This window comes from Aptenodytes patagonicus, chromosome 4, assembly GCF_965638725.1.
Source record: "Aptenodytes patagonicus chromosome 4, bAptPat1.pri.cur, whole genome shotgun sequence".
Classification (NCBI taxonomy): Eukaryota; Metazoa; Chordata; class Aves; order Sphenisciformes; family Spheniscidae; genus Aptenodytes; species Aptenodytes patagonicus.
Window position 1 is genome coordinate 60,259,955 of NC_134952.1, and position 24,547 is coordinate 60,284,501.

Here is a 24,547-nt window from a genome sequence, read left to right on the forward strand (position 1 = left end):
TACAGAGCAGACAGTCAGTGAAGGTGTTAATTTTACAAGTCAGTTTTTAGAATTCAGCCACGCTTTGAAGTCATGTTTGTTTAATCACTGCTGCCACCTCATATATACGGAAACGATGCCAACAGTACTGTGTTTTTTACTGCAATGTTTTTTCATAAAAGGCACAGAAAGCACCCAGCTTGATCAAACTGTGACTCAAACCAAATAGAGGCTCCCCTTACTGTGAGGCCCTCAGTTTTTCTGAACCTAAGAAGCATTCATCTACCATTCCAGCATTTAGCTAGCCATGCCAACTTCTTAAAGATTTAAGGAAGACATGGGGAGAAATGAGGAAAAACACATCACACTCAGATCCCGTTAAATCTTGCAGGAGGTTTCCCACTAAAGTAAATTCACTCATGAAGAACAAGACAGGTAAAGAAGGTTTGTGGGGAAAGAGGAATAAAGAGGAGGAATACAGCAAGCAGGTTCTATACATACAGAAAAAGACGGCTTCTCCAAGTGTTCCCCTAACAGATTTCCTAACAATTTCAGAAGTACTGAGGATTTAGAGAGGTATGTTCTACCCTAACTCTTATTAATATGTTTTACTGTTTATTTTAGAAACAGAAGTGCATCTACCATATCAGTGGTCACAATTTCAGTATACACCATAACAAAAAAAGAAAAAAGATTAAATTCACAGTTTCTCCAAACACTACTATAACCTACTAAGTCAGCAACAGCACACAAGAAAAAAAAGCACTGTGAAACTTAACTCACTCTCACATCTCCTGTGGCATGTTTACTTTTTTTACTTGACAGTCTACCAACCTAGAGCCATACTTGCTTGACTTGTGTGTAAAAATATCACCAGAGATACACACAGCCTCACTGAAACCAAAATAAAGATTCTTACCAAAAAAACCCCACATACACGCCAAATAGAAAGAAACCAAACACTGGCAAGCAAGTCTACAAAAATTTAGTCACTGTGCTACTAAAGCAAATATACGTCCAAAAAGCACTCCCCTCTCCCCCAAGTCACATTAGCAGCAGAGTTTATTTTTTAAGTTTTATCTTGGCAATTTAGAAAATTACCCTTCAACTTTGAAAGCTATGAATTTGTTGAAATAAAATCACCTGACTGCAGTATTTCAGTACTACCATTCTATGCAACAACAGAAAACTAGAAAAGGGAGTACTGCCAATCTCTTACCTCCTCAGGACCTTTCATACACAAGCAGTACTTCTTAGCCCCAGCTTTTGAGCTATGTTTCTCCTTTCTGATCTTGGGAGGAAAAAAAAAAAATATTTCTGATATCAATGTTACACCTATACCTACAGGCAGTCTATCTTTTAAATTGAATTCAAGTGTAAAGATGACAGTGAACAAATCCTGGGGTTCTAAAAAGTAGTATCTATGAAAGGAATTGATGAAGCAATGATACCTGCCGCAACCAATGAATCAATATTTAACTTGCAGGATGTTTAACATTTGAGCAACTGAGAAGCAACACTGGAAGGAATTTCCAAAGATCATCTAGACTACTTCCATAAAGTAAGGGCAACCGATATCACTCCTGACAGATATTTACAAGTCTGTTCTTAAAAACATCTTGTGATGGAGATGCTATAACCGTCAAATAGAGTCTGTTCTACCGCTTACATTGTCTTCTGCAGAGAGGAAGAGAAATAAAACACACACAGCTTACTTATCCTTCTTTGTTTTTTTGCGGTTGAGTGTTAGGTATTTGAAAACTTACTCCTCCCCCCAGTTGTATTTGTTCTAATCTAAACCACTCCAGTTCTCAAACTCCTGTGTATCTACAGACTTTCTTCTGATAGCTGTTGTAGCTATGCTCTGGACTCTCCTCATTTGAGCCATGTCTGTATTTAAATGCTTCCCAGAACTGGACAAAATTCTGCAGGTGATACCTTACCAATTCAGAGTGGAAGAGCTATTTCATACAGCTAGCCTGTTTCGTATACCTGCATGCTGTTTGTCATTTCTCATAAAAGCGTAACACTTAACTTATGCTCCATAAGTTAACACCATAACAATGGTGATTGACTAGAAACCCCAGAAATTTCTTCAGGATAGCTACTTTGTCAATGTCTGTACAAGCTTATTTACGTCCAAAGTACTTTGTACTCAGCCGTATCCTATTTTTTTTCAGATTATTTCTCCACTTCAAAATTCTTGTAAACCTTTCAATTGTGAGACATCTGAATTCTAGTTATGTCCTCAAATATACTTGCAGATCCTCCCAGGTTGTTGTTCCAGAAACTAAGATACACAGAAAGCAACAGTGGAAGGAAGACTGAAAGACAAAATGCCTTTCAATTTCAATCCTTAAGCATGTAATTAAAACACTTCTCACTACCTCACCTGTTAAAGCAACAATCAAAGCAGTGCTAGACAGCTAAGAAGAATGTGTAGATCAGTTCAAGTATGCAAATCATGGCATAAATTTTTCTGGTGAGAATATGGTATGTAAAGGGGGGGGGGGGAGAGTTTGCTATAAGAACAGGGTATGCTCTTTTATTTTGGTATTATACCATGGGCAGACAAGAATTCATTAAAACAAGGAACATGCAGGGAAAATGCAGTTTTAAAAGTACTATTGACTTAAAGAGAACAAATTTTATCCTAAAGTAACTTCTTTTATTAGCTGTTAAGTAACTGTAAATATCTAATATGTTACCATAAAATAAAAAGTTATTCACTTGTCATCATTTTCTTATGAGAACCCGTCAGACCTCCAGAAAAAGTACATTAGAAACTTTGATACAATATAAAGTTACAAGCCTAGCTATTTGGAAGATGTTAAGAAATCCAGTGGGACAATAAGGGATCATGCAAACCCTACCTGCTAAATTTTGATTTACTTAAGCAGAAAAAGGAAAAAGCCAACTTTGATAGACATCAGCAATAAATGAGATATGATCCAGGCTACATTTGTTATGTGAATAAGACTTTTTTTTTTTTTTTTTTTAAATGTTTCAGGACTAATGGAAGGCAGGGGAAATCTGTAAATTTGGATGTGACAACTGGAGATTTAAGTGCTAATCTAAATTCTTAAAGCAAAAAATTTGGAAAAAAGAAGAGCTATAAGCATATATGCATGGACAGGAGTACACCAATATATCTGTATAGCTGCACATGCAAATAAGTAGCCAAGGACCTAACACCTCATATACATGTAATGCCTACCCTATTAACACATCCAGCCAACATCAATATACATCTGTTTGGGGAACTTGCACCTTCTTTCTAGAAGATGCAGTCCAATCATTATTTTAATAGGCAAGAAAGTAACTTAGAAATGTCTCACCTTATTAACCAAGGCTTTCTTTCCGGCCTATATACCCTTACATCTCAACAGCCATCTCTACATGCAAAGAAGAATCTCCCTAGAAACCAAATAAACAACAGAAGTGCAAATGGCATGTTCTGCCTCCTGATTCATCAGAAGCAGTACCTCAAAAGCTTTATTATTGACAGTGATTCCTGGTGGAAGGCAGGGAGAAGGGAGCTTTATGCTGAATACAGCTTTGTTTTTCACTTATTAGCATTAGTTGCAATGCTGACAAATAGAAAGAAAAAAACCTTCTCTCACCTGCAGACAAAACACAGGTATGGAAGACATAGAATTCACTTTTTCAAAGTCACTTTTTTCATATATCTTAACTATAATTGGCTACAACAAATACAACTTCTAATTCAAATTCAAGGTCAGTCGAACAAGTGTAGTAATGGTGGAGTACCACAGATCCATCAGAAAGAACACACTGAGCTATTTTAAGCTGTTTAATGTAGTAGTATAAGAGGTTTAGAATAAGTGCAATGCACTGGAAATCCAGCCCAGTAACAACCCAGATCTTGTATACTGTACAAAACAGATTTGTAAGCCTTGAAAATAAAGTATTTCAGTATGAGTAGCACTTCATCACCAACCATTAATATGTAAAACCTTAAGGCTGGATTCATCAGCTAGGTACTTCCTGTATATCTAGTTTGTGTCCATCCAACAACAAAAAGCAAATGACACCAATGAATAAAGGCCAATATTTTTCAATAACTGTGGTGTATTTCAAGAATCCTGTAAATGTTCATCATATGAAGTACTGCAACTTTATCTAGTTCTCATTCAAGTCAAATGAAAAATATTTCTACCAAATCATGTAATACGAGATCAGGTCTCGAGAGAAAAATCACTTTTAATTCCATATTAACGGAAATAAGATAAAATTTCACAAAGTTAGCTGCAAGGAGCTGTTTTTCCTCTCACCTTAAGGGGACACACTTGGATAAAATGGGTAATAACTTTTGTAAAAAGGCTAGAAGAGAAACACTAATAAAACTCAGAATTCTATTCCTCCACTCCCTTGATATCCTGTAAGACCACAAGCATCTAGGAATGCCGTACAGCACTGAGGGACGCTTCGTTGCCTATAGCCAATCTCCTGTTTCACTCGGTCATTTATCAAACATTTAATGAAAAACTTTCTTGTAAAAATGGGGAGTTTTTTGGTTTTGGTTTGTTTGGGCTTTTCTTAAAGTTTCACTTCAGAAAAATCAAAAGAGGTATTTGTTTGCAAACAAATTTTCTGCAGTTTTCCATCACCTTTCTTAGCAAATAAGGCTCCAAAATTTGTCAAGTTCCAAATTTTTGTAAGAATACTATAACTTCCAAGGGTAGAAGATTTTTGCTAGTTCTCCTTTTGTTTAACAAAATTTCCACCTATAGTCTATTCAGTGATGTTTTTTTAAGCAAAAAATTTGTTTATCTATAATACACAACCATACATCCTAGCTCAAATTCCAAGTTTTCAAACAGTAATTACTGAAAAATACACTACATGTGAGAACAGGTTAGAAAGACAACTTATCGCTAACAACACTACTAAGAACACTTTGACCCTACAGTTCATCTTTTGGAGCAAAATTTTTGAACCATTGTTTCCATTAAATGCATTCAGCTGTTGGCAACCAAGTAAACCAGCAAGATTTGTATTTACTCTTACTCCCAATGCATAAAGTCAATGGGCAAATAAAAGTGATATTAACATATTATCACTAAAAGATATTGCCATTGACCACAATAAGAGATGTTCCACTCGGGAAACAGAAAAAAGAAAAAAAAAAAAAATCATACTAACTTTAAGTATGTCGTGTAGGGATAAAAAGACTCCCAACTTCCATCTCATTATTTTATAACTGTTCTTAGCTGACAGCAGAATAAGAAATCAATTCTTTCTCCCCGTAGTTAAACCAAGAGGCATTTTTAGACTCTAAAAAAGGCCAATGTCATAAGATCATGTTTTGTACACAACTGAAAAAGAAAATTAACTGAATGGTAAAATGCAGCATATTTAATGAATGCAGATGAACATGAGCCGCCTGCTGCTGGTCAATACATCAGTCGTTATATTATTTGCAGCATGTTTAGGAAAATTAATTTTTTGTGTACCTTCTTTGCTAATCAAAGAGCATGTAATTAACTTCATGGAAAAAAAATGTCATTTTATTCAGTTCAATCATTTGACAGCACAATTAAAAAAACTAATTGTATTTTACCAAAACACAAAAAACAAGGATTTGGAACTACTGGTTCCAGCCTTCCTTTTGATTGCATTTCCAAAAGAAAGTGGGGGCCAGTTATATAGAAGGTACATATGTATATAATGACATCCTTTATGAAGCTGTTGTTTTACTAAGAACCCTATTTCACTTCACAAAAGGGCAGTCTTATTCTCTCAACAAAGCAGCTGAAAGGAAAGAAGCAACAAGTAAATGTCCCCCTGCTGTGTCTATGAAAAGTGTATGCTCCCATCATGAAGCAGCCATGCAATCTCACTTGGTGGGGATGCAAGCGCTGGTGCTATTGTATATTCTGCATGACCTCAAGTGGAGAAAACCATCTGTCCATTTGCCATGAAAAGGACCCCCGTGAACCTCTCCTCACAGATCACTATAGTTTCCTCCTACACTTTTAACTGATGGCTATCTGTCACAAAAAGTCCTCCTCAAACCACTTTTACTCAGCTGCTTCATAGGGTTTAGACTGAAATGACCAATCACAGCCTAACAAGAAGATCAGTGTGTCTGAACACAATGCAATACAGAGATGTGAGTAACCCTCTGCCATCTCCAGCAACACAGTTTAAAGAACACTGAAGGCAGTCAAAGCAAGAGAATGCTTGGACATCTGAAAGAAAGACGACAATTTGAGGAGATATTTGTCTTCATTTGAAATCAAGTGTTCTTTAGAACCAGCAGGAATTTTCCCAAAGAGTCGGAAAAATTTTGGCTGCATTAGCCCCTGTCCAAGTGCTATTATTTGTAACTAAGTTAAATAACTACAGTTCATCTCAAAGTATGATTCATGGCAACATAATAATATTGTGCCCCATCAATCTTTTTCTGTAAAGTCCCACACTTTACAAGACAAACACACATGTGATAGGAATATGTGGTCACTAGGCTACTAAGCCAAACGTATAAACAACATGCCTCAGGAAAAAAGGAAATCTAAGACCATATTTGAAGTCCAGTTCTAGCAAAATACCAGTCCACAGGAGGGATCAGAGTTCAGGCCCTAGCTGTTGTCCTTCCTGCTCTACACAAAGCAGGAAATCAAAGAGAGATAAAGGACTAACCTAACAGCAACATGATCAAGCAAGGAGGGATGGTAACAGCTTTTGGAATAAATCAAGTCCATCCCTGTGCCTTTAGGACTTTCAACATCAACTTCTACCACAGACCACTGGTCTTGACACTTCAATATGTTTCAATAGAGATAAATAACATGCAGAGTGTGATAGATCCTATGGGCTTTGAGGAACACTGCTACAGCACAGGGGAAGCCAGCACACGTGCTATTTTCATGCTTCAGCTTGCATAGCGTTACTACCAGACCAGAAGAGAGTGATGCAGAATTGGAAAGAGTTATGATCACTCCCTTGCTTAGGGAATAACTTACTACTAGTTCACACTAGACTCCATCTTCCTATAAATTCCTTCCTTGTCAGCTCCACACAGCAGGATAACACCCTCTGTCAGGGGGGGCAACGTTCAAGCCATGCATTCTCCTTGCCCACCATTTTGCAGGAGAAGCTGAGGGTGTGCAATGACTACTTGCCTATACACATCATCTAGGAGACAACCCAGAAATATAAGGGGCACTTATCCCACCTTGTGCCACTGTTCAAGTCCCCAGCTGATCTGTCCCCTAAGACATTAAATCTGGACATCTTAGATGACTACACAATGTCTACAGAGTGTGCTTCAGTAGAAGACATCCTACAGACATGTCACTTTTTTCCTCTTGACATCACTGTTTGCTAAGCCTTGAGAAGCCCTTTTAGCAGTTTACACTTCAACATACCTTGCTGTCATCCACTGCTCAGACTCAGTGAGCAATAAGCACTATCTGAGATAACCTCTAGAATACCAAAATCCACCCTGAGCTAATCTTTCCCAGATGCTGCAGAGAAAAGCTGTATGGAAAAATGTTAAAAGACTGTTTTACTGTTTTTCCTCTTAAGACTGTGTCAATCCTTAATTATTCTTCATTAAGCTATCTTAGGAGACTCTTTATGAACAAACCAGGCACCTTGTCTCTACTGTGGTGTATTCCTCCTCACTCATCTCAGTCTTTGACAACTGGATTTTCTTCTGAGTAGAGATATTTCTTTTAACAACATAGACTGATGTATGCTAGCACACTCCTGAAGCACACTGAAGGCAGCTTCTTGGTGCAGATACTAAGGGAGCCATCTAGGAAAGGTGCCCTCCTAGATTTGTTGTTTGTAAACAGAGGGGGATTTGTGGGCAAAGTGGTGATTGCTGGCTGTCTTGGTCACAGTGACGACCAAGTAGTTGAGTTTCAAATCATTGGTGATAGGAGAAAAACTGCCAGCAAAACTTCAACCCTGGATAAGGGGAGAGCAGACTTCAGGCTGCTGAAGGACCTAGTCCGTAAGGTCACCTGGGAACATGCTTTTGAAGGTACTGGGATCCATGAATGCTTGTCACTTTTTAAGAGCCATTTCTTAAGAGCGCAGGAGCAGGCAATTCCAAAGTGTCGGAAGTCAAGCAAGCGGGGCAGAAAGCCGACTTGACTGAGCAGGGATCTTCTTCTAGAAGGAAAGTGTATAGACACTGGAAGCAAAGACAGGTGACACGGGAGGACTACAGAGATGCTGTTCGCCACAGTAGGGAGAAAATTCATGTAGCCAAAGCTTGATTAGAGTTCAAGCTGGCCAGCACTGTGAAGGACAACCAAAAGGACTTTTTTAAATATGTTAACAGCAAAAAGAGGATCAGAAATAACATTGGTCTGTTACTTGATGAGGTCAGTAACCTCACAAATAGGGACGTAGACAAAGCAGAGACATTAAATGCCGCGTTCTCCTCTATCTTTAACACTGATGATGGGCCCTGGGACCCCCAGAGCACTGTGTTGGAAGACCGTGAGTCGGGGGATGATGGACTCCCAGCCAACTCTGAACTTGTTCGAGACTTGCTGCTCCAGCTGGATGCATATAAACCTATGGAGCCCGATGGGATTTGTCCCAGGGTACTGAAAGAGCTGGCCGATGTTATCACAGGACCTCTCTCCATTATTTTTCAACGGTCTTGGGAGTCTGGAGAGGTCCTAGTTGACTGGAAGCTGGCAAACGTTGTCCCAGTTTTCAAGGTTAAAAAAGGAAGACTCTGGTAATTACAGGCCTGTCAGTCTCACTTCAGTGCCTGGTAAAGTTATGGAAAAAGTTATTCTGGGAGTTATTGAAAAACACATGAGAGACAATGCAGTCATTGGTCATAGCCAGCATGGGTTCATGAAGGGAAAGTCCTGCTTAACCAACTTAATTTCCTTATATGACAAGGTCACCCATCTAGTTGACCAAAGGGAGCCAGTAGATGGGGTGGTTTTGGATTTTAGCAAAACTTTTGATACTGTCTCTCACAGTATCCTTCTAGACAAGATGTCCAGCATACTAGCTAGACAAGTCCATAATACATTGGGTGAGCAATTGGCTGATGGGTCAGGCTCAAAGAGTTATAGTAAATGGCATCTTGCCAACAATGGCAACATCAGGCTGGCAGCCAGTCACCAATAGGGTTCCCCAGGGCTCAATTTTAGGGCCAGTGCTCTTTAACATTTTTACAAATTATCTGGACGCAGGAATCAAATGTACATTAAGTTTGCCGATGATACTAAACTAGGAGGAGCTGTGGACTCCCTTGAGGGTAGAGAGGCCTTACAGAGAGACCTGGGCAATCACCAACTATATGAAATTTAACAAGAGCAAGTGCCAGATTCTCCACCCAGGATGGGGTAATCCTGGTTATACATACAAACTGGGGGACGAGAGGCTGGCAAGCAGCCCCACAGAAAGAGGTCTGGGTGTTTGGGTTGATGGCAAGTTGAACATGAGTCAGCAGCGTGCCCTGGCAGCCAAAAGGGCCAACCATGTCCTGGGGTGCATCAAGCACAGCATAGCTAGCCGGTCAAGGGAGGTGATTGTCCCACTCTGCACTGCACTGGTATGGCCCCACCTCAAGCACTGTGTGCAGTTTTGGGCGCCTCAATATAAGAAGGACATCGAACTATTAGAGTGTGTCCAGAGGAGGGTGACCAAGATGGTGAAATGTCTCACAGGCAAGACTTAAGAGGAGTGGCTGAGGTCACTCGGTCTTTTCAGCTTGGAAAAGAGAAGGCTGAGGGGTGACCCCATCGCAGTCTACAACTTCCTCAAGGGGGGGCAGCAGAGAGGAAGGTGCTGATCTCTCTCTGGTGACCAGCGATAGGACACGAGGAAGTGGAATGAAGCTGCGTCAGGACAAGTTCAGACTGGACATTAGGAAAAGGTTCTTCACCGAGAGGTTAGTCGGTCACTGGAACAGGCTCCACAGGGAAGTTGTCACGACACCAAGCCTGTCAGAGTTCAAGGAGCATCTGGACGATGCTCTTAGTCATATGGTTTAGTTTTAGGTAGTCCTGAGGGGCAGGGAGTTGGACTCGATGATCCTTATGGGTCCCTTCCAACTAGAGATACTCTGTGATTCTATGATTATTCCAGATTTTGACAGCCCAAACAGGGATCTTCAACCTTTTCATACCACTGCATGCAAAGAAACTTACAAAGTACAGTGGTATGAAAAATGTTAATTAATGCTTCCATAAAGAAAGGAAGGGAACATTTGGGTTCAGCAAATAGTGGCTTTTCAAGCATAGTGTCAGGAAAGTGAGGAATGGGAGAGCTAGTTCACAGAGTTAAAACAACTGTCTGAGCTGAACAGAAGGATCACCTCTTGCGCAAGTATGAAAAAAATCTATTTGAGTAGAAAAACACATGCCTATGCAGAATTCAGTCATGTTGGTAAGGACATTAAGATGAAGGTCCAGCTGGACCTATATATGGGTCTATTTTTTTTTTTCTATCCCTCAGAACTGATGTTTTGAACACTTCTGCAAGATTTTTAGTAGCTTTATCTAATCACTTCTAAACAATCCTCACAACAATACCCACTGGGTCTGCAAACTATGAATTGAGATGTGAGAATATGTAACTTTCCCATAAAGATAAATACATTTAATAATTTCTGCTATTCAGACTGTCCCCAAGTGCAGCCAGAACTCTTACAATATTACAAAACTAATTCTGTATTCCTAGAAATAGATATAGACATAATGTTCTTGCTCAGAGATTGGAAAGAATAAACTATAAACTGAATGGTAAATAAATAAAAAAATAATATTTGTATGATGGAAAAGAACTATAAATCAAAGCTAAAAGTAGATGATAATGGCTGCATATATAAACAAGTATGCACAAGGATCCAAAGAAAAAAAAACCCACACACAAAAAAACCACAAGGCCACGCTCAGCTCTCAGATTCGAGTAACTACTGATTTCAGTTAAAATCTGTGAAACTATTAATGGCCTAAAGTAATGTATTTGCACATATCAGGTCTGATTATTGTCAGTTAGAATTCCAGTTAAAGGCTACTTTTAACTGATGGTAGGTGAAAGTAAAATAATGTTTGGTATCAGAAATCGTGGTAGCATAAGAAGCTACTTCCATCATAAGTGATCTGAGCTGGCATTGCCCACCTGTTCAATTAAGATTCTTCAGGGTCGGGTTGTTTTTAAAACAAAAACATCCTCCAAAAAATTTCCTGAAAGGTTATTTCAGTTACAAATTGATGTATTTGCAACTACTTTCACATGTAATGATTCAGCAACCTAAGGGAAGAAGAGCACTATACAAGACCCCATTTCGGTATCCTCAGAAAATGAACATGTGACTGCCAGCGATGATACGTCAACGGATTCCATCTGATTACGTCCCATACCACTGATCGAAATGGAGCACAGAGAGGTTATTACATAAATTAAAAAGCAGAGGAGAGGAATGCATTGGAGAGAAAGAAACTTCTGCTCCTCAAGACAGTAACTTTATTCAAAATTATGAACACTTTGTACTTGTAAGTCTTCAACACACTTTGGTTAATATATTTACATCAATTCTATTTTACAGATGGAAGAACTCGAATATGAAGATGTTCTACCGCACCTTTACAGTCCTGTAAAAGAATACAATCACAATACAGAACTGTTACTTAGTTGTCCTTGCTGTAATTCATTAAGCACGTTTCCTCCAAGGTGCATTCCTTTAAACTTGTTATGAGCGCGCTTTTTCCAAAGTGTTTCCGGAGTGTTCCAGTTATTATAATACACATTGAAAACAGATTAATTTCTCCATATTATACTAAAATGGACTGGAATTGTTTGGAATCCATCAAAAGACCACCTTGTAACAGCAAACCAATTTTAAGAGAGAAAAAAAAAGTGAGGCTTTCAGTCTTGCTGTATTTCTCCCTCATTGCTGGTGGTTCAGTTTTCAAGGCTCATGCTTCTTTTCAACTGGCCACTCTACTGGCTTATGTGCTGCCTCTTAATTGAATGTGTTAAAAGAAAGTCTTCCTACTGCACATTAGGATGTGGCTCAGCCTAGAATTCAAACTAAGGAATTATGCAAAGCTGTCCTAAAGTGAAATCCACAACTGTCAGACTTAAATACTAATCTCTCTTCACTAAGATTGGTCTCCCTACACTAAAGAAATACAGTGCACTTACATGCTTGCTGCATTGGAAAAACACTTTACCTTCACATACAGAAACATTTCCAGCCTTCTACAAACATGGCTGACATCATTACAAAAGACACCAACTCTAAGTAAGTATTGACAATGGCTGGCTAAGCACTGGTTCATTTTAAACTGATGCCATGCCACTGTGTCTTTCAGCCTCTCTGGTTCATCAGTATTTTGTATGCCTACTGCCAGGAACCGCTTGGGAAACATATGCAAGATCATCCTTACTGAACTGTGACTTCTTCATAAACACACAGAGCACGCTACAGCAAACACCACGATCCATTTCTGTGATACCACTGCACTCATTTGTAAGTGCCAACTAAAGCCATTCCCCAAGCTGAGTATTATTAACTGACACAAACAACTATCAAGCATCCACCAGGACAGAAAAAGCAGAGTTCAAGCTCAGCACTGCCATAAGGACCACCTTAACAATGACCCCACTTTGGTCTACACTTGAGTATGTCTGCACAGAGCACATCTCCTGGGTGCAAGGACCAAATTATGAGCCGGGGAGTATTTTTACTGAAGTTTGAGACAGCTATCCTGTCTGAGAAGTGAAAGGTGTGAAATCAATAGTATATTAATCACCCCTATGTCAAGCTGAAGTGACAGTTCTCAGCATTTGTCATCCTTCAACTGGCAGTAACCAGTAGTACAGCAGTGGAGATGCAAACATTAAAGGAACATTTGATAAAAAGCAGCAGAAGAGTTGACAGTAGAGAGACTCTCCAGCCAACACTTAACAGTATTTTTCATAGTGATGCCATTGGGCATTATCTAGATGTAAAACTCTGACTGGAGAAGAGAATATTAATACACAGACTATGGAGTTTATCCTTTTAATCCCCTGCGGCCATACCCCTATGCTCAGGTATCAAGGCTTCCCCCAAGAACATCAAGGGAATCGGAACAGGAGCTTACTGAGGATATGGGCACAGGGTGGGGAGGAAGAGGAGGGGTGCCTTCAAGCAGCTGGTTCTCATATTCTTAAGAGATTATTATAGGTGCCAGCTAAAGGAAATACCTCCTCAACTTAAGATGCATACACTTTGACTTTCAGCACTGCAGTCCTCCGTGAAAACCCTACCATCATCCAGCTGAAGCACTGATACATAAGAAACCTTACATCATATCCTAGCAACACAATTAGTACTGCCAGCACAAGCTAGGCCTTAGGCTGTAGCCAGCTATGCTCTTACAGACCGTACATGATCTTAATCACAGAAATATCTTTGTAGAGAGTTTATTTAGTGTCCTTCAAATTACAGGGTGCTGTTCTGCTTTCAGACATGCATACACAAATCTGTCACTGCAATGGCAGCCACACCTCTGATAAAAGATTTTGGTCTCCAATTTTCAAACTACATTTTCCTGGTTTCAAAACTCTTTCTGTGTTCCACATCCGCCACCCCTAATTTTAGAAGAGATCTTTTAAATAGCAGTTTTTCAGCATAATCTTAAGCACAGTGTGCTAAGAATGAGTTTATACTTATGGAAGGAACCTCATTCATAAGCTAAGCCTTTAACATATACTTGTGGTATGATTTTTTTCTGTGCTATTATATTCAGAGAAGGGATATCAAAAATACTCAAGTGGAAGGTGAAATAAGTGGATTTTTCTTAAGACAGCATAAACTGCAAATGGCAGAACAGCAAAGGCCTCAAAACTACTTTTCTACACTCTTCCTCCCATGATATTTACAGCTGTTGCACTACAGCCCCTTACTCCTAAGAGTACTAAAACTCTTCAAAATGGTAGGAAGAGCCAAGTTCATGAGCTTAATTGGTTCTGCTTCTTTTTTTTTTTCGTTAAAAAAAAAAAAAGAAGAGAAAATAACACATTTCCCTCCCACAAATCTTTGCTGCTCAGAGGAAGCACCTCCCAGGTACAAACAGACTGAAGTAGTACCAGGAAACGGCACGAGCCAGCTATTTCAGTCAGCGGAAAGCAGTGGATCAGCCACCTGGCTTTACGCGGGTTTTCCCCGCTGTAGTGAGCTGTATGCTACGCTATGTCACGGTGACTCGACAGGCAGCCTACTGTGTGTCCAAGTTATGGCAGAGTGTGACAGACCACCAAAACCATCATAGTGCTATGTTATATAGTACAGTGTACTGCATTACAAAGAGGATCAAAGATCAAAGAGAAAGATCATTTGATACCCTTCTTCCTCTCCCCAGCACTTCTTCAGCTGAGCTTGTAGAAGAGCCGCAGAAGGGTAGGGGAAGCTACTTAAAGGGACTCATGTCCAGCACTATTCCCTGTACAGCCTCCTTTTCAACCTCCCCAAGAACCTGTGAATTTGTGATCCATTCTCCATTATGAGCCCAGACAAGACACATTAGCAAAGGTAAACATCTGTGAAAAAAATCTGTACGTCATATTCCTAAGAACTTAAAGTACACAAATCATTAAAGAAATTTTCTAATATACCTGCCCAACACACAATAATTGCAAGATAAGTTTCATGCACAACCAAAACTAAGATGATAATTCTAATGCCTAACACAGACTAAATGAAAAGTACTGACTTTAACAGACCTTCATCTATTTCCTCATGTAATTCATCTGTGCACATTCTAAAGAAAACCGTACCCTCTTTTTACTTGACAACTTCCTGCTCAATTTAAGACAGCATAGGACAAACTATTGTTGCTTAAAAGCCACATTGCTTCTTGGTTGAGCGTGTCTAAGCAGAAGTCTCTGAAGTCATCGTATTAATTTTCAGAACATTCTAAAAGAAAAACTGGTAACATACCAGTTTGATCACCTCTGTTATTACACTCTTTCTTCATTCCATTTATTGTTTCTTTGCCCTACAAAGGGCTGTCATCATATCTTTACTAGAAATATGTGTTCTTATAATTATCAAAGAGATTTACATGGGCATATAATAACTTCACATTTCTTCAAAAATCTTGCCAGGCAACTTCATCTGTTTCAAAGCTTTCCAAGCACAAGAAGAAACAATTCTCCCTGAACATGCATGCAATATTTACAACTGCATGTAAATGCCTGCTCCTATAAACATATACATCTGCATACATAAAAAAGAATCAATTTTAATACACACAGACACACACACACACCCCCAAAAAAAAAAAGATAGAAGAGCAGGGGAGGAGCAGGAAGGATAAGAAGTTTTATAGTGTGCATCACAGACAAGACTGTCTTCCAACATGCCTAAAAAGCTGTTTTAAGGAGAGCACAACGATCAGGTTTTCTTTATGAACATGAAGGATGGGACAAGTGGTTTACTTCACAAATAAGGAAATTGTAGCTTGCCTGCTAAGAGTTAGGCAACCTATGGAAATATTTAAATAGTAGATTGTTTTAGCTTAGGCACACCTATGCATCTGCAATTTCTTGCACAACACATTTACCTATTTACAGAGCAGCACATTTTTAACTGTAGAGAATATTTACATGAGGCTTCTGCACTTAATCACAAAATTAAGGCAGATCCAACAACTTGTTGAGCTATGACTGAGTAGACACTGCAGTTGTGAACCACATGGAAGGAAATACCTGACAACATTTGCTCCAGAGAACAGAAGCATGAATAAGATGATCTCCTGGGCTATCAACCCAACCTGTATTTCTAAAGTTGTTCAAGTCTACATAGAGAAAAAATATTTGCATGAAAGGTACATATGAATCTTGCACTTACAAATTTGGCACTTAGTTCTGAAAATTTGTCCTGACATTTATTTTTATTAAGCTCTCAAACAGCTTCTTCTGCTTAACTCAATCTCATGAAAAGACCCAAGCAGATTAATTTAAGCAGGCACTGCTCCACTGTAAGTCTAACTAGTAAAAACATGACAGTCCACAAGCTTCCAAAAAGTGAGCCTGCAGCATCGTGTTCACTATTGTGTGTATTATCTAACTGCAAGCTGCAGCTTTAATCATATAGGGTGAAAACTGTTTCTTTCAGCCTGTCTTGTTCTATGCCTTCTTTACATCTTCTTAATAGTTCTAAGTAAGCAGTCAGATTTCCTTTTTGTGGCCGACTTAGGAAATCAGCTGAAACAATGAAGGGGAAAAGTGTTCTGTGTAGACGAGCCTTCCTGAAGAGGCTGTAGGTTAGCAACATGACTCAAGCTCTGTGTGCGTTAAAGATGGATGGTTTCACAGGGTTGGTAACTTGAACATATTAATTATATGATTCTATCTGGTAACCTAAAAGGCTCTATAAAAAACAGCTTCTGTCAGTCATGCTGTTTTCAAAGCTAGCTGATTTTTACTGTGCTAAGTATACAAAATACAGACAGGTAGGCTGCAGCCAGTAAATTCAGAAGAGAGTGAGAAGGAGGATGAGTGCTGTAATGCAGGTGCAGCAGTGCTGTTCTTTTGGCAACATGTTCCCAAGAACCCACTAACCTTTAAGGAAAGGGGCGGGGGAGTAAGTTTTACTGAACAGAACTCAGTTTTCCAAGCTTTAAAGACTCTAAGGAAGTAGATGCATACATTTAACGATTTAAAAAAGAAAAAACCAAACAACAACAAACCACACACACTAAAAGCATTGTTCCAGAAGTAGGCTTAACAGCCACTTCTCACACTGCAAGACTTACTGTACTTGAACTGCTTTGACACTTCAGCAGTTCGAGATGGACAGCTGCCACATGGAAAGAAATATAAGAACATATATTATATGTTCATATAAGAAATATAACATATATTATATGTTCTTATATTATCTCATATAATATAAGCACAGTTAATGCAGATAATCAAGCCTTCCTTTCAATATGCCTTGTTTGACAAAACTGTGCAAGTTCAATAAATTTTAATTCAAGTCATAGAAAAACCTTTTGTTAATAATACTTTTGTGGTCAAATCAACCTTTGTTACACCACCACTGACATCAATAATATTACAAAAGATGGAAATCTGGTGCAGTCTGCTGTCAATCAGTTCTCCTTTGAGCCACATTATGTTTCGTTCATCATGCTGCACACCCTACCTCCTTACCCAGAGGGAAGGGAATTAAAAGGTCACATCTTAGCCAATAGAATATATTTAGCTATTCTGTGGGGAGAAAACAGTATCTCATCAGTCATCCAAACAAGACAACAGACTACCCAGAAGGTTGCATGCTGCTGCACATCAATAAACATCTTTTTCTAGAAATTGAAATGAAAAATATCAAACCAGTGAAGGTATGAAAGGGGACCTCAAAGCCCTGTCAGAAAAATTACAGAATTAGAGCTGAGCACTGCATTCAGCAAATAGATAATACAGATATGGCAGAAGTAAGTAGTGCTGGGAGCTAGGTTCATATAGCACAATCTGGAATTTTAAGTGACAGGGAAAAACACTTTGGATACTTTCTATATCTATCTGTATTTTCTTTTGGGTCTCTCTACTGGTAAACACTTAAGTCAGCTCCTCTTTTCTTTACCTCTTCAGTCTTTACAGAACTGCTTCACTGTAATCATAATTTAAAAAAGTAATACCCTGCTGATACCTATTTCAGGATTCTTTTAATCCCCAAAATTGATTTCTCCTCCATTCTTTCAGCCTCACTAATCAAAATGCTCCAGGAAACAGTCCTTATGGAACACATGGAAATAAGAAAGAGTGCCTAAATTGTACTTCCACTGCATGTCAAAACAAACATTAGGTGCTTAGGAAGACAAAACCAGTACTGAGATGCTAAGAAAATACATTGATTTTTGCCATCCATGCTGCTACCAAAATACAAACAGCAGACTCATCACCTTACTGAAGAACTGTAGCTATAGGACGCAGTTTTCCCACTAGAATTACTATAACCAGAATTAAGACCAACTGGTATTCTCTATCTGCCAAAAAAAAAAAACCCCACCTTGGCTTATGGCATTTCATCTCTTGAATGAACAGGTTTATATACACACAGCTACACTGAAACAAGCTTTATAACCTGATTATAAAAGTTATATATAAGGTTATATATAAAGGTTATTATAAAAATTAACCAGCAAATTGCATAGTGAAATAGGAGGTACTTCAAATACCAAGCCATAAAGCTCTTTAAGAATGGAACAGAGAATCAAGATTACATCATTACAAAACCAGCACAAAATAGCTGGCTAAGGAAGAATGATGACAGTGTCCATGCCTGGAAAGGGTTTGTAGCCACAGGTATCTAAACACAAGAGGAAGAAAAACGCAGGTTTCTTGACTGGAAAGATACAAGAGAGAGCAAAGGAACAAACATTGCCTGTGGCACAAAAGAAAAACAAAAGTACATTTGTTTGCTGAGCTTTGCCAGGTACCCCATCAGTGAAGTTTAGCTAATGTTCTGCAGAGAAAAAGAAGGGGGGGGAACAAACCAAAACCTGCAAACCCCATCATTTTACATACAAGCTATAGTGAACATACATACACAGTGTCACAGCAGTTAGAGATAAAAACCATCTCATGTTATGCAACCTATCCTTTGTCAATGCAGAATTAAAGCAATGTATGGCATATAGGCATTCCTACTTATATAATACTGTTAGCTTTTTTTTTTAAAGGAATAAATTCATTATAAACGTCTTTCTCAAAAGAGAAGGGGAAAAAAAAGATTTGCTTCCCAAAACTGGCCAAAAGGGACATGCAGAACCATACATAATTGCCTGCTGGACTTCTTGCTGACCACATTTGAACTTTCTGTACTAACAGACTTGACTCCTACTCCTGCCAACACCATCTGACTCCAGGAGTGGGCTCTGAAGACCACTTACAGAATGACACATCATAGCACATGACCGCAAGTGTCAGAACTTGACCCTTACAAGACATAAAGGATCAACTCACTAAAACATGCAAGCATATATTAATTTCTGTTGAAGTCTACAGGTCCTAGGTATACACGTGAATGCTTTCTGGAAGAGAAGAGTCTGAAGAATCTACAAAAAACTAAAAATTTCTTAAAACTCTATTGAATTGGGAGTATCCCTGTGCTTTCTGCACGTGTCATGGTTTAACCCCAGCCAGCAACTTGGCACCACACAGCCGCTCGCTACTCACCCCCAGTGGGATGGGGGAGAGAATCAGAAGAGTAAAAGTGAGAAAATTTGTGGGTTGAGATAAAGACAGTTTAATAGGTAAAGCAAAAGCTGTGCACGCAAGCAAAGCAAAATAAGGAATTCATTCACTACTTCCCATCGGCAGGCAGGTGTTCAGCCATCTCCAGGAAGGCAGGGCTCCATCACACGTAATGGTTACTTGGGAAGACAAATGTCATCACTCTGAACATCCCCCCTTTCTTTCTTCTTCCCCCAGCTTTATATGCTGAGCATGACGTCATACGGTATGGAATATCCCTTTGGTCAGTTGGGGTCAGCTGTCCTGGCCGTGTCCCCTCACAACTTCTTGTGCACCCCCAGCCTGCTCGCTGGTGGGGTGGGGTGAGGAGCAGAAAAGGCCTTGGCTGTGTGTAAGCACTGCTCAGCAGTAACTAAAACATCCTTGTGTTATCAACACTGTTTCCAGCACAAATCCAAAACATAGCTCCATACTAGCTACTATGAAGAAAATTAACTCTACCCCAGCCAAAACCAGCACAACGTGTTACTCTTTCCACAACAGTATAATTCTTGGCACTTGGTAAGAAGTATCCAGCACTGTGCTTGACTGTTCCTCATAAAAGCTGATTATGCTCCCGCAGCCATTTAAAGGAAGATTCAAACATATGAAATAATTACCTACAAGCCTACTTTTTGTGTTCATCTTTTACAGTAGAGAAACATTAATTTACAATAAATAATAAATCTGGCAAGGGAAAATTAATTATGCTTAAAATAATTTTAGCCACTCAATATGCCCCCCAGTCCTATGTGCAGAAGGCTAACTGCCAGCAGTGACTACAGCACTAGTTGCAAGCATGGGATTTAAGCTGGCACTCTTGTTAGAACTGAGGTAATTTAAGAGGAATGTCAGCATGCATTTACTTTTCAAACTTTATTACCCTGCTTTAAGAAGAGAAAGAATGCCTGCTATTGTAATTTTAAAAATATTTACAAAATCTTTGGTATCTGGTTTTAGTCCTGCAGAATTAAAACCAAAACTCTAATATCTCCTCGCGTTGTGTTTCTTTTATAAGAAAATAGAAAATAATAATTAGAAAAACCACATTTAGTGAAAACAAAGTTTTTAAAGAGAAATGTGACCACTCTTCACGCTAGACAAAGTTCAAGGCTACTGTTGAATTAAAAGGAGGCACATGTGGACAGCTCTGCAAGCTATGAGCGGTTGTGAATCTGGCTGCCTTTGGTATCCAAGCCATTCAAACCCAGTTTCCTTTGAACATGCAAGTTCCTGCCATGGAGAGCCACAAGGGGATGAACATCTCAAGCTAATGAGATCTACACCAGTTGCATAACTTTAATCCTAAATCAGAGGCCACATTCTCAGCCTCCTGTCTGCAGCTTGAATTTCCCTCTCTTCTCTTGGTAGAGAACAATGTAACCTATTTTTAAATAATCTTTATTTCTCTTTAAAGAGCAGGACAATGGGAACTGCCTTGGTGGCCATTTGGCAGCAGCCTTTTTTCACAGCATAGGGATGTTTCAAAAAATCACCTCTGTACCATGAAGGCTTTCCAAAGTCATCTCTAGCAGACGTGTATTTTATTATTACAGAAACCCAGGGAAGAAATGCAGAAGCTGAGCAGAATAAAGCAGCAAAATGGAATCATGGGGAAGTAAAGAGGCAGTTTACCCTTTGGCTTCACAAATAACGGGCAACAGAGAAACCACTGCATTTCCATGATACTTTTCCTATTAAACCAAATGCCTTTCTGAACACAGTAGTCCAAATTTGTAATAGCAGCATTAAGGATGAAAATAAAAGCCTATCCTGTCCAGACGAAAAGGAATTTTAACAAAGTGAACCAAAGGAAGAAACAACAATTTATTCGCTCTGTCCCCTCCTGCTCTGCCTAATGCCTGCTGTTAGGAAGGCACAGTACTCGGCCCTTGTTCTCTCAGACAAGGCTCCCAAGATGATGCCATTTTGAGGTAGACACCTGTCCACTGGCAACAAGCATGAGAGCATCAACTCATTTTAAGCTGTCCAAAATGAGGCTATCACATGGCAACATTTCAGCCACTACAAAACTTGCTTCCAAACTGAAATAGCTACCCAGAGGTGAAAAGCTCCATATCGCGTTTCTAATCCCCATACCAGCTAGTCGTCTCTGCAATTTATTTATTTTATTTTATAACAATTCATATAAATTTTCCTGATCTTATGAATCTTGCTCCCTTGAAAACGTTTCCCAGATCACTTTACTTTGACTTTCATCTAGCAAGGATTTTTACAATGCATGTGAGGAATATTCTGCTGCTCATTATCTATTTGATAAAGCATACTTCTTAAGAAAAAAGGTCAGGTAAAAATTGGTATAATGCGGAGCTCTAGTGGTAGTGGGGAAGTAAAGCAGCACTTAACACCAACTGTGAAACAGTAGATACTGACCTTTAGTATGAAAACAGTAAGCAAAAACATTGTAACAGATGAATTTAAACAAGGAGAAGGAAAAGGGAGAGAGCTTGGCATCAAATTCAATCACGTTTCAGGTTCACAGAATACATCTTTGCATACAACATGACGAGCAACCCTCATTTTTAGTGAACAAACTTGAATCTTGTAATTTATTGCAGTTAAGCAACAGAAAAAATAAGATCAAAACTGTATGTTCATGTTAGCCTTAAAGGAAAAAGTTATATATAGTACAGCAGGAAACCAATGCTCCTTACCAAAACTAGCTGGGAGTTGAGTAATTCCGTGCTCTCTTTTGAAACGGACCTAGTTATATATACTGTCCTTTTCATGCTAGCCATGGTAACTCCTATACCAGCCAGTAAATACTCTGCTCTCAGTTGTATCATCAGCAAAATACCATACCGACCATTGCAGTCAGTTTAAACACCGAGGTTCAGTAGCCCTTTCAGACTGATGAGTTTGGCAGGAATTAAAACCCAAACTAGAAGAGCTCCTTCCTCATATACACAGTACTATCACACATCCTATTGGCAAACATCATCAGCTTAAGTCTTGTCGACAGTCGATATTCCACCTGTAAAGGAGATGGTTTTTTCAAACAGAGTGGCAAGATACGTAAAGCATACTGTATGTCTAGTGTGCTTCATCACACAGAGGATGCTGGAATTCCTACATCACCCTGTGAAACACTGGCATTATTTTCTTAACTTTTAAGATGCCATTTGAACTTGGGTACATATTGCAGAAGTTTATAAAGCTAAAACAATATTGACAGTTATTAGACTGTCAAAAAGCAGCATGAAAAACACAGGAAGGGTTGCAGTGTGTGTGTACGAACAACTGATCCCAGCATTAGGAGGCCCTGTTTCCAAAGTCAAGCAACATCACTGGTTGCATAAACACAGAGTTTTGAACCCTCAGTATGAAACCTGCAATCCATTCCCAGTGGAACTGCTTTCATCCACGACTACAGAAAAATGAGACTGAAAAGCTCTTGTATATATTACTGGTAACTTGCAATGAACTCTCCACCTAGTTCAATCTATGTTATAAGTTGTCCAACATTTTTGCTAGGAACTTTTGTTCTATTTCCCAAGCTGAGCACACAATGCCTGTCTCAGTACTACCCCCTTTAAGACAGAATCTATTTCTTCTTGCTGGGGTGGATTGTTAACTTCTCCGTAAGTGTTATCATTTGGCATCACACAGCCTAACCGGGGTTTTTAACTAGCGTTAGCTCCAATCCAGTGCCACAGTGGATACAAACGATTCTGGGCTTTACACCTTTTCCACCCAAAGTACAGCTGTTGATTGGAGAGGCATCCCCTGGATTTGACTTACATGTATTTGAAAAACACAGGATACCAAAACCCCCAGAGTTACAAGCCTCAGAGAGGAGATTTCCAAGCTGTGTCTGTTACCTGGTGGGCAGTTGCACTCTGGAGGCACTTCTCTCGCTACTCGTATTTTTGCCAAGTGCTCGTAGGATTTCTGTGGGCGAGAGAGGCAGGGTGAGGGCACTCGGCAAGGCTCACTCCGCCACGGCCAGCGTTCCCGACCCGCAGGGCCGCAAACTGGGATTTACCGCTATTCCATAGGGTGCGCAGCCAGCGATGACTTCTTCGCTTGGACTCGACCCAAGGTGTCTCACTGACTTCTCCACCCCCACACCACCACAAACAAGCCCGACACCACCACCGGCGCTCTCCCACCTCCGCCGCAAGTCCCCCTCCGATTTTTTTTTTTTCTTTTTTTTTTTTTAAATACGCGCTTTCGAGAGATGCAGGGACCGAGGCTCGGGCACGGCGGCAAGTTACGGATGAGAAAAGCGTCGGTGGCGTCCGCGCGGGGGTCCCCCGAGAGCCCCGAGCCCCCCATCCCGCCCGCCGCAGCGGCTGGGGGGGCGCCCCCCGCCCCTCGCCTCAGGTCCGCTTCCCCCCCGGCCCCGCCGCCACCCGGGGACGCGGGCTCGCCTTCCCCGCTTCTCCCCCACCTCCCGCCCGCGGAGCTGCTCCGGCCGCCCCCCTCATCGCCTCAGCCGGCCTCCCGTCGCCCCGCACACATCATCCTCCACCCCCGGCACGCACACAGGCTGAGAGCGGCCACCCCCGTCCCGCACACCTGGGCGAGAAGTCGCTCCACTTTCTCCTGCATCATCGCGTTCAGCTGCTCCAGGGAATAGCCGGGCAGCGGCGGGAGCGGGGCGGCGGCAGAGAAGCCCCCTCGGGCGCCCTCGATGGCCGCGACCCTGGCCTGGAGGTCGCTGGTCCGCACCCCCAGGTAGACGCAGGAGGCCGCCGCCAGCGCCGAGAGGAGAGCCGCCAGCGCCGAGCCGCACGGCCCGGCCCGCCGCGGGCAGCGGTCCCCGCCGCAGCCGGGCCTCCCGCTGCCATCCCGTCCTGCGGCTCCTCGGCTCTTCCCCAGCGTGCTTTTACACCCTTCAGCTGCGGCAGCTTTGATTTCCTTTCCTCCGCCCCCCATGGAGGCAATTAGTTTACAAACAGCGGCAACAAAAATAATAACAATAAAGTACGGGAAAATAAATAACAAAAAGGCGGAATAATAATATTTTTTTAAAAAAATGCGATAAGTCGAAGAAAAGCCCGCAACCGGCTCACACACTTTCAAGGCGAAGCGGCGGCGCGCACCGCAGCCCGCACCGCACGCCGCCCGGCAGCGGGTCGCGACTCAGCCCCGCAGCAGGGACCGGGGGGGGGGGGGGGGAGGGGGGGGCGTGCGAGGATCCAAAAGCCGGCAGCAGGGCTGGGTGCGGGGCGAGCCCCCGCAGCTTCCACCCGCCCTTCGGAGGGAGCAGCGTGCTCTGCTAACGGTTTGCCACTTGTCAGAGAGGTTTTCAGGCGCGGGGCGGGAAGCGCCCCCCCCCCCCCCGCCTCCCGCTCTCCTCCCC

At 40.9% G+C, this 24,547-nt stretch overlaps 1 protein-coding gene across 1 annotated transcript in view; it reads right to left on the reverse strand.

The window, feature by feature from the left end:
- COL25A1 (collagen type XXV alpha 1 chain) overlaps window positions 1–24,282 on the reverse strand; it is a 337,364-nt gene extending 313,082 nt beyond the window's left edge. The window contains exons 1-2 of the mRNA XM_076336882.1: window positions 23,761–24,282; window positions 23,061–23,130 (exon numbers count right to left, since the gene is read on the reverse strand). Coding sequence (XP_076192997.1) covers window positions 23,061–23,130; window positions 23,761–24,120 — 430 coding nt within the window. The 5' untranslated portion in view covers window positions 24,121–24,282. The remainder of the gene's footprint in view (window positions 1–23,060; window positions 23,131–23,760) is intronic.
- Window positions 24,283–24,547: the final 265 nt, after the last annotated feature.